Below are 11042 nucleotides of genomic sequence, written 5' to 3'. Positions count from 1 at the left end.
TCAAGCTAATGGCAGGAGCAGGTCACATGATCACAACACACTGATTCACAGTTTACAATAACCAAGGGATTATAAACGTTTATCTTAATAATAATAATAATGATAATAATAATAATGTCAAATCTCTCAGCACAGTGATGTGATTTTCAGCCCCTGGTGACAGACTGTGTTTAATATAGCTGTTTATTTGCTCAGTGTTTTTTGCAGCGTTACGTCGTGTCCTCCTCTCTGTGGTGTTGATACTTACAGAAGCAGAGGAACAGCGTATCCACACACATGGCATAGACGCTAAAGAAGCCGTGAGCCACGATATACGATCCAAACACCACCGTCTGCAACAGAACAGACACCAAACACTACCAGAAGCACTGAGAAAACACAGAAACAGAAATACTGTGCACTGATCACAGGTCAGTTTTAATGATTACTGAAGTAAAATCACCGATGAATGATTCAGAAAGACTTGCGCCATAAACAGAGAGAATTCACTTCAGAGCGACTTATTGTTTATTATCAGGAAAAATAAAGTCTCCACATGATGAGGCCATACTGATGGTGTAATATCGTGTCTCACCAGCAGGGGGACCCAGTAATAGTTCAGTGACGGCACTTTTTCCCGAAACACTGGAATCTGACGAGTGAAGAAGAAGAAGGCGAGGACGCCTGAAAAACAGGAACATGTCCAAGGGTTAATGCCTCCAATCACTCCAGAACACGATTTAACACTTTACTTAACAAATAAATACTTTAATGAGATGATTTTATTAAACCATAAGTTATTTGGCAGAATGTGAAAGTCAAGACCAAAACACACTTTGGGGGGGGGGGGGGGGGGACTCTAATGAGAGGAAGACAGAGAATAAATATGAAAAAATGAACAGAAATAAAGGAAGAATGAAATGATGGAGAGGGAAAGAGAGAGAAAGTGAGACAGATGGAGAGAGAGAGACACACCAACACTTCCTGAGATCAGGATTTTCCCCAGAAACAGCAGGAAGTCTGTGACTTTATCCAACACTGCCACCCTGCACACACACACACACACACACACACACACACACACACACACACAGTTATAGAGCTGAGTGTAAAAGTTTGCACCCCCTCCTGCCCCCAAGATGTCAGCAGTCCAACTGTTGGACGTCATGTGTTCAGCAGGTCCTGGGGTCTCTGTCCAGTGGGACATGTGTGATACATCTCTACTGAGCCCACCAAGGGGCATCCTGTTTAAGTGTCCAGTAGGGCCAGTCTACTTCCAAGTGTGACTGGACGACACCCCCATGAAAGATTAAAGTTTACCTGGCCAAAGTTACCTGGACTCACTGGAGCTCGACCTCAGGATGGTGCGAATATCTACATCACCTGGTCAGGCTCCGCCTAAAATTTTGACATTGACACATCTTGTGGACTCAGAACCTGTGAGATGAAGGGTGGAGGTCTGGTGTAATGCCAATCTGAGATGGACCACATCCCTGACTGGGAAAAGATCCTTTGGAATGTGGAATGTCACCAGCAGTAAACGAGCCTGAGGTGGTATGCGAGATGGAAAGGTCTGGGCTGGATTATATTCTGCTTTAGATCCACACACACAGTACAGGCCCCGGTACCAAACATACCAGACTGAGGCCTCGCTGTTGGAGCCTTTTCCCAGTGGAGAAGGGGACTGCCTCCATGAGGTCCTGAGTCTCAGGAAGGGGAACTGAGTGCTGGTTCTGAGGATTCACCAAATTACAGTTCGGAGTGTTCAGCATTCTTGGAAAAGGTGGTGCAGGTGCTCCAGACTCCAGTGCTCATGGTGGGAATAACGGTGTTGCAGAAGTAAAAGTTCAATAAGGGGATGAGGTTTTTTTTTTTTAAATATACAGGGAACAGAAAAGTGGGGGCAGCACGGTGGTGTAGTGGTTAGCGCTGTCGCCTCACAGCAAGAAGGTCCTGGGTTCGAGCCCCGTGGCCGGCGAGGGCCTTTCTGTGTGGAGTTTGCATGTTCTCCCCGTGTCCGCGTGGGTTTCCTCCGGGTGCTCCGGTTTCCCCCACAGTCCAAAGACATGCAGGTTAGGTTAACTGGTGACTCTAAATTGAGCGTAGGTGTGAATGTGAGTGTGAATGGTTGTCTGTGTCTATGTGTCAGCCCTGTGATGACCTGGCGACTTGTCCAGGGTGAACCCCGCCTTTCGCCCGTAGTCAGCTGGGATAGGATCCAGCTCGCCTGCGACCCTGTAGAACAGGATAAAGCGGCTACAGATAATGGATGGAACAGAAGTCTTTCACACGACCTCAAAGTTCTGGAAACTGTTCAGCGCCTCAGGAGCTCTGGAGGAGAAGTCCAGGGAGGTGTTCTCCACAACTAAGGACATTTTTGAGTGATGGAAACAGCACTCTGAGGAACTCCTTCACCCAGTGGACAAGCTCTCCCTTCAGGAGGCAGTGCCACAAATCTGGAACTCATGGGAGTAAGCTGGTGTGAATAAGTTTATGCCCCCCTGAGCTCAGAAATTGGCCTACTCCCTCTGCCAGTTTCTACTGTCTGATATCAGTTGGAATAGTGCTTTATATAAACTGTCGCTTAAATGTGCGTGTGTGTGCATGAGAGATAAAAACTACTGAATGTGCCCATAATAAATGATCAGCTCCATTTTTTCAGCACTGAGGGCTTTGTGTTTCTCACCTCACCACGTTCCTCATCAGCAGGAAGAAGGCGTCTCTTGCTGAGGCACAGAAATTCCTCCCATAGATCGCAATCTCTCACACACACACACACACACACACACACACACACACACACACACACACACACACACACACACACAAGTATTCAGGTTAATGTCTGTGAACAAGCCTGATTTATCTCACAGAGAGATGAACAGTGTGTGTGTGTGTGTGTGTGTGTGTGTGTGTGTGTCACCATGATGAAGGCGTTTCTGTTCATGAACTTGATGAAGTGCTCGAGACACCAGAAGCAGCATTTCAGGCAACAGAACAAGAAACGTGCGAGAGAATTATGAACACCTAAACACACACACACACTACATTAGTCTTATTCTTGTTTATCTCTAATTTTTGTTGTATATTTACAGCTGATTTACTCATCTGATAAATGTAAGCAGGCCAAACACACACAGTTTATCTTGAGGTTAAAAGTACAGGTTTCTCTGCACTGCAGGAGGTGTGCGTTACTGAGACACAGTGTGTTACCTTTCAGTTTGTGATCCAGGTACTCCAGAACAAGGCGGATGAACTGAACCGTGGACAGGATCAAAGCCCCGAAGGCCAGAGAACCGGTATGGAACCTGTAATGTTTAACAAACTCATTAATACGCCACATCACACAAAGCACTGAACACAACTTCACTGTACAGTACTCACAGATTAAACAAATAGCATTATTATTCTCACTGTTCTTATCTCCAACATTAACAAAGTGTTGAAGCGTCTGAGGAGCCTCGCCACACCTTCACCCGGAAAAGTGCTTCCTGTTATTACACACTTTTATACAGTCACAATAAACGCTTAGCATGACCTGCATATTAGATGTTTCCCTGTTTATCTCCTCTCACAATCAGGGCGTTCAGCCTCGGCATCCTCTCTATCGCTACCTCGCACGTATACACACTTACAATAACCTTGCGGAACAGAACAGTGTGTCAAGGCAACAACATTCCTTACCTTTTATAAACATGAAACACTGTTTCTGGAACAGATTTCTCTAAAAATCACGACTCTGCAATTTTCCTCTACATAAGCCACAGCAGTTTATCAACAATTACAATTTTAGTATTTATTGAAGAATAACCCTAGCGCCTGTTCTCACTCATGTTAAGTTCTCGCCAGCATCTCTTTTTAAAGACTTTCCTGCATTAAAAACGTAAAGTTCCAGTTTCACCTCTGACTTTTAGACAGTGCTGACACTGGAGACTCCTTCCAGAGACCCACCCACACACTTCACCTCACAGAAAAACTTGACCACATCAACAATTATTTCAATCTGTTTATGTGGAGCGTCCGCTGTACACACCCCAGTGAATGAGCTGTTATGGAAACGAGAACCTTTTAGAACGAGTGCATTAATATAAACCTGCACTACTGTCAGAACTGCTGTTAGAGAAAACTAATCAACACCTTCTGACCAATCAGAGTCCAGAACTCAATGACAGTGTGGTGTAAATAAAATAAATAAATAACAGAAGATGACCTGAGTGCACGACTGAAGGAGGCAGACAAAGGGCATGCTGGGAGATCAGCAGGTTTGTTCAGGGTCCAGTAGTAGGAGGCGAAAGCACCGGAGAGCGTGCACTGCCCCAACGCCATCACGAAGTTCACCAACCACAGCATCACGAACACGTTACACAGCTGCAGCACTGCTACGTAGCGATGGTACACACTCTCACCTCCATAAAACGCAAACACACACTGAGAGCCCATACACACCCTGCTCACATTCCCCTGACTGAATGTCTGCAGTGCAGAGAACACACACACACACACACACACACACACACACACACACACACAGCACAGGTTTTAGGAATGTGTATTATTCAATTTAGTTTAGAAAAATTTATTCAGTATTTTTTTTTAATGGAAGCTGGAGATGGCCTCTGTTCCAGTCACGGGGGCGTGGCCTCCAGCCCAGTCAGTTATATGATGATCAGGTATTGTGTGTGTGTGTGTGTGTGTGTGTGTGTGTGTGTGTGTGTGTGTGTGTGTGTGTAAAAGACGTACCTGAGGGTTACAGGTCATGTTTCTGTATTTACAGTCTGGTTGTGTTGACATAACTTTATACACAGCTTCACCAGAAGAGCTCAGAAATCTGAATGTCACAGGTTAAGGATTACTTTTTATATTTTTTAAAAGAATATATTTTTACAATTAAGAATTATTTTATAAACCTGGGTAACACAACAGAAAGGCATCTGCCCCCACTATCCTAATACTGGCACAAATCCTGATGTCACAGCCGTCTGTGAGGGCCATACTGTCTCCGCTGTCAATCACAGTCACGCTCATTAATCATGGGTGGGAATTAGTCAACATCATATTCAGGAGAAGAATAAAAAAGAAGAAAAAAAACCCTCTGTTCTGATATTACACACATCCGCACAAACACACAGAGACACAAAGGATACATAGCTGTCACGGCCCAGTAGGCGATACAGAGAGTGAGCAAGAGGAAGGTGATGATCGGATAAAACAACGTCCACTTCACGTGACTGATCGCCCTGATGATGAGACAGACAGATTTAATCGCACAGGAGTATACGGGCGGAGTCAGCACCTGCAAATGAGGTGTGGTGGGCGAAGTCAGTACCTGTAAATGAGGTGTGGTGGGCGAAGTGGGTGGAGTCAGTACCTGTAAATGAGGTGTAATGGGCGAAGTGGGAGGAGTCAGTACCTGCTGCCCTCTTTGAGCAGATCGATGGCGATACACACTCTCCTCCACAAAACGATCAACACCAAAATGATCACAGCCTCCATCACTGCCAGCACAATCACTGTAACACACACCATCCATTACGGTCATGCTGATGATAAATGTTATTGCTGACACCATGTTAATGACACTGCTAATACCTGTTAGCAAAATGCATCACACCGATTACTGACATGGATTTCAAAATTATGGCATTTAAAAATTATTTTTGGTTTGGTGTAAAGTCTTACTGAAGATCAGCCAGGTCTGGCTCAGCTGCAGATAAAGTTTAAAATCTGTCTGAAACCCGAGATCAGTGATGGACACATCAGCATCAGGTTTCCCTCTCAGTGTCGCGTACTCCCAGGAACAGTGCCAGATCCCTGAAGAACCAGAGAACCCCACAAACAACACAGAAAGAGGAAAGAAACATGTTTCCCAAGTTGTGTGACAGAAAGAGGTTTGGAGTGTGTGTGTGTGTGTGTGTGTGTGTGTGTATACATGTGGTTACCATATCCCACTGCACTGATGACACCAAATATCACACTCCACAGTAAAACTGCAGCCATCAGTCTCAGGAGGAAAATAAACAGCAGACTGATCGCCATGGTGATGACCAGACCTCTGCATGTGAGCGCGCGCACACACAAAATATTAATTCATAAAATTCCTCATATTTACTCAGAGAAGCTGTAACTATGCTGTAGCGATCATGTGACTGGTGGTGGGCGTGGTCTATTCGGATTATAATGGTTTATAGTAAACAGTTTTACTGAATTAAAGTCTCACATTAAAATCCAGAACCAGGTCTTCGCAAAGTCCTCAAAGATCTTCACTCCGATCTCTTTTGCATCCAGCAGACTGGAAATACCGCTGTGAGACAAAACACCAGCAACATTATGACCTCCAAAACACACACACACACCTCAGAGCACACACACACACACCACACACACACACACACCACACACACACACACACACACACACACCATGACAGTGTGTTCAGACTAAAGATCCATAAACACTAAAACACCAAGCTGAGTGTTCAGTCAGAACCTTTCAGTTTCTGGACTCCATTAACAGAGCCATGTGTGGGTTAAATTTATTTACTGAACATCAAAACCTTAAAAAAAAAAAGTGACCGTCAGTGTGCGATGGTGTTTGATTTTGGGACACTTTTAGAAAAAAGGTTAGACAGAACACACTTGTGATTCATTGTTTTTTACTCTGAAGGAATTTTTAAAGGATTCATAAATGTTTCCCTTTCAGAGGGGGTTCTAGTAGAACCTCTTGAGGAAGCGTAAAACCTTTTATTATTATTATTATTATTATTATTATTATAAGATTCAATTTATATAGCGCCTTTCACAAACCCAAGGACGCTATACACAGGAGTTACGAAAAAATAAATAAATGAATTAAAAAAATTAAAGAAAAACACTAGGAGGAGTAGTGTGAGGTAAAGAGGAAAGTTTTCAGGTTAGCTTTGAAGGAAGAGAGAGTGGAACAGTCACGAAGTGATTGTGGTCGTGAATTCCAGAGTTTAGGAGCAGCAACACTGAATGATCTGCCACCCATAGATGCCAGTTTAAAACGTGGGACAGTCGAAAGTCCAGAGACAGAAGATCTGAGGGAGCGGGAGGGACGGTACAAATGAATTAGCTCACAGAGATAGGAAGGGGCGAAACCATGAAGAGCTTTATACGTTAGTAGCAGGATTTTGTATTTAATCTGACAGATAACTGGCAGCCAATGCAGTTGCTGTAAAATGTGAGCAGTGCACTTGGGGAGTGTGAGGACTCTTGCTGCTGAGTTTTGGATGGACTGCAGGCAGTTGAGCAATGTGGCAGGGAGAGCATAAAAGAGAAAATTGCAGTAGTCAAGATGAGAAAAGATAAATGCATTGACCACACTGCAAAAAATTGAAAACTGAATTTGAGGACAAAATTCCTTAATACTAGTGAAATGATCTTGCTGCATGGACAGATAATTTTACTTGATAAAACATCTTAGAATAAAGTTGGTTGCAATCTAAAATTAGGTTTAATAATCTCAGAATTCTTGTATTCTTCTAATAGGAAATGCTAGATCATTTCAACTATTTTCAAGATATTTTCACATGCTAAGATATGCAACATTTTGGCATCAGTTTCAAAGAGAAGAGGGCGGAGACGTGCAATATTGCAGAGGTGAAAGAATGCATTCTTAGTAATTAAGTTTAAAATGGGGTTCAAACATAAGGGTGGAGTCAAAGAGAACTCCAAGGTTTATTATAACTTGAGAAGGATTTCTGACACCATCAACGTCAATAGTGAAACTGGAGAAGTTCAGAACCTGTCTTTTGGTACCTACTAATAGAACCTCCGTTTTGCCAGCATTAAGTTTAAGGCAGTTCTTATGCAGCCATTGCTTGAGGTCAGTGACGCAAGTCCTTAGCATCTGAACAGAGGCTATGGAAGGGGTGACAGTGATGTAGATTTGAATGTCATCAGCATAACAATGAAAGCTAAGGCCATGGTTGCAAATAATCTGGCCTATAGGAGAAACATATAATATAAAAAGAAGGGGACCGAGGACAGATTCTTTTACTATCCAAAGAATCTTGAATAATAGAAAACATTTCATTAGACAACCTCACACACACACACACACACACACACACACACACACTATACTGTGTGTAAACTTCCAGGTAAGCGTGTGTCACTGCTGTGATTCACTCACAGTCAGGTCTAAAAGATCAGATATTTCTACTGAAATCTGAAAGTGTAATTCAGGATGCTGCCTCACACAGAAAAACATAGGGGGCGTGTCCTAAATTAGGACATTAGAACTGATTCTAACAAATTACATTCCGTAACAGACGATGTGCCCAAATACATTTTTAAAAAGATTTGTTTACTCCGTTTTGACAGCAGCAGGCAGGAAAATGGTGGTGTGTCAGACCAGCTGGTCATAAGGGCTTCCAGCACCCAGCCTCACCCCACAGCCACATCACCCACACCACGCCCTGCTGGAAGAGGAGGGACGGCCGACCAACCAATGTCAGACAGTAATTTACTGCATAATGTAAACATGAGGCTACAAAAATCCATATCATCAGCTAAAACATCCTCACAGAACAAGTTTAAAATCCGTGGGCAAAGTCCAGCTGTGGTCAGAAGTTTACAGACACTCATCATGGACATGAGCGTCAGGGCAGTTTTGGGCTTTCAGTGATTCCTTTGAACTGTTCTTTTTCTGTGGCTGAATGATTTGTACAACATACATCTTCAAATTTAAATTAAAAAAAAAAAAAAATTATATATATATATATATATATATATATATATATATATATATATAAATATATATATATATATATAAATATATATATATATATATATATATATATATATATATATATATATATACATATATACACACACACACACACACATACATACACACACACACACAATATATATCACGGGCGATTGCTCTAAGACAATGAGGGAGGTTCAGCCTCCTCTAAAAATGACGAACATCGTGTAGGATGAATTGCGCTAGGCTTATGTTATAGCCTACCTTATAACATTGCTATTTCAGATCCAGAATCATAGAAATATATGTGCTCAACCCACTACAGTGCGAAATCATTCCGTTATAACTTTAATGTGTGCGTGAGTTTTTCCCCCTCGTGACAGCGCGATGCAGCCCAGCCTCAGTGCACTTCAATGGCATTTGGGAGCTCTGCGCTTTTCAATCTCAAAATGCAAGACGGTTATTGGACAAATACTGCGAAAATGCCCGCCTACGGACTCCCAGCCTCACAGTGGGAGGGACATGGCAAAGCTTTCCGCGAGGAGACTGGTGATTGGTGAAAGTGGCCGGATATTTTCTTTGATTGACAGCTCGTTTCAAATATAGACAGGCAGCGGTGAATCTCAGTTCAGTCCCATGCGGATTCGCGAGTGCTGTGGTGTATTGTAAGAGATCAGCTTACATTTCAATTTCATTCATTACATACGGTTTCTACCAGCTTTTTTAGTTTGTATATATTTTCATTGTAAATAAAGTGTAAATATAGTGTTGTCAAGTTTGCTATCTTAGTTCCAGAAATGTCGTTTATTTGAGTGACTGAACTTGAACTTGAGGGGGCTAGTCAGCTAGCAAGAAAGCTGCGCACGGATGCCAAGCATTGCTGATTTAATTTTGGCGAAGCCATTTGCCAGTCTTCCTTTCGAGGAAAAAATTAAAATTAAAGAGCAGGGTAGACCAACGCCTCAAATTGACTTGGTGAAAAAGGTAGGGAATAATACTCGTTCCTTTCAGCTCTCCTGGTACGAGAAAGTGAATTGGCTAACAGCAAGTGACCCACATCAACAACAGTAAATAGGCTACTTTAGTAATATGTCATGGATGGACCAAAAATATAGAATCTATTTAAAATGTTTATGCTGAGTATATTATATTGGAATATATATTTCTCTGGATATGAATTAAACACAGCTACAATTTGGAAAACATTTTTAAACAAAAACACAGCCGAGAACATTTCACACTACAGACCTGGATTAAAAGTGAAGGGTTATCAAAATTGTCAATAAAACATTTCTCAGTCAAAATAAGTAAAATATAGGGAAAGTGTCATTGAATGAAATGTGTGGCCCCCAGCTCTACTGCTGAGGTTCCTGACAAAGAGCTGCTTTCAATAATGATCAATTTTTAAACAACATGCCAGAATTTTAAAATATAAAATGTTAAAATATACCCCCCCCAACACCACCATCATGTATATTGGACAGTAGGCTAATGGGCCAAAAGAACCTGTTATTTCACAGTTTGTGACCCTGCCAACAATCAGCCAGATCAGAGGCAAGAGTATGGGCAAAATTGATGTGCTTTTTCTTTTAAAATCTGGAAATATCGTAAACGACCAGCCTCCCCTGTTTGAAAGACTACCAGCCGCCACTGATCAGCTGGATAGTACAGTGGTAACGCTCACTGACTACGACGCAGGAGATCGGGGTTCGAATCCCGGTCGGGGCAAAACATCATCCAGTAAGGGTTCTTAGGCAAAAACCCCTCATGATATATCAGCCTACCTCAGGAATGAGTGAAGATAGACATAACTGATAGAGTCACCGGCTCAGACGTCGCCCGGGTCAACAAGGTCTGCGTCAGTTGCTAGGGAACCAGGGCAAACTGATGAGAAATGGGCTACTGGAACAAGACATCGATGGACGAGGACAGAAAATACGGATTTGCTGGAATGCTACTATACAAGCAATCCCAGAGAGAGGGGATACATGCAGCGAATGTGGGACCATTGGATACTTCGAAACCCACAATCAAGGCTAACAAAGAAACAGCTATTAGCCCAGTGTTCCAACATCCATAATCGAAATCTACTATCACAACTAGAGATTAATGAAACGATGCTACGGCAAGGGGGAGCCAGGAAGACAGGTCCCAACAACTAACAGCCTCAACACAAGAGCTGAGAAGGAAGATCATGACCCAACTGGAAACCTGGAGCCCCCGACGAATACCGAAGCTGAGTTGCCAAGTACCTTCAGAAGATCTACTAGTAGATGTGAATGCTGCTCTGAAGACAATCTCCACAAGAACCATCACTGAGACCAACAAGC

The 11042-nt window shown here is 42.7% G+C and overlaps 1 protein-coding gene across 3 annotated transcripts in view; it reads right to left on the bottom strand.

Moving 5' to 3' along the window:
- slc44a5b (solute carrier family 44 member 5b) overlaps window positions 1-11042 on the bottom strand; it is a 69868-nt gene that overhangs the window by 1633 nt on the left and 57193 nt on the right. For 2 of the 3 annotated variants that reach the window (XM_060932680.1, XM_060932679.1), the window contains 13 exons: window positions 6197-6280; window positions 5919-6031; window positions 5659-5790; window positions 5390-5489; window positions 5124-5216; window positions 4720-4807; window positions 4190-4452; window positions 3193-3287; window positions 2903-3006; window positions 2666-2739; window positions 955-1025; window positions 575-663; window positions 248-332 (listed from right to left, as the gene is read on the bottom strand). In XM_060932680.1, the coding sequence (XP_060788663.1) occupies window positions 248-332; window positions 575-663; window positions 955-1025; window positions 2666-2739; window positions 2903-3006; window positions 3193-3287; window positions 4190-4452; window positions 4720-4807; window positions 5124-5216; window positions 5390-5489; window positions 5659-5790; window positions 5919-6031; window positions 6197-6280 (1391 nt within the window). The remainder of the gene's footprint in view (window positions 1-247; window positions 333-574; window positions 664-954; window positions 1026-2665; window positions 2740-2902; window positions 3007-3192; window positions 3288-4189; window positions 4453-4719; window positions 4808-5123; window positions 5217-5389; window positions 5490-5658; window positions 5791-5918; window positions 6032-6196; window positions 6281-11042) is intronic. The other variant, XM_060932681.1, reaches the window with a different exon arrangement.

This window comes from Neoarius graeffei, chromosome 10, assembly GCF_027579695.1.
Source record: "Neoarius graeffei isolate fNeoGra1 chromosome 10, fNeoGra1.pri, whole genome shotgun sequence".
Taxonomy (NCBI): Eukaryota; Metazoa; Chordata; class Actinopteri; order Siluriformes; family Ariidae; genus Neoarius; species Neoarius graeffei.
Note: the sequence above shows the minus strand (reverse complement) of the source record. Positions and strands in the feature narration are given on the sequence as shown.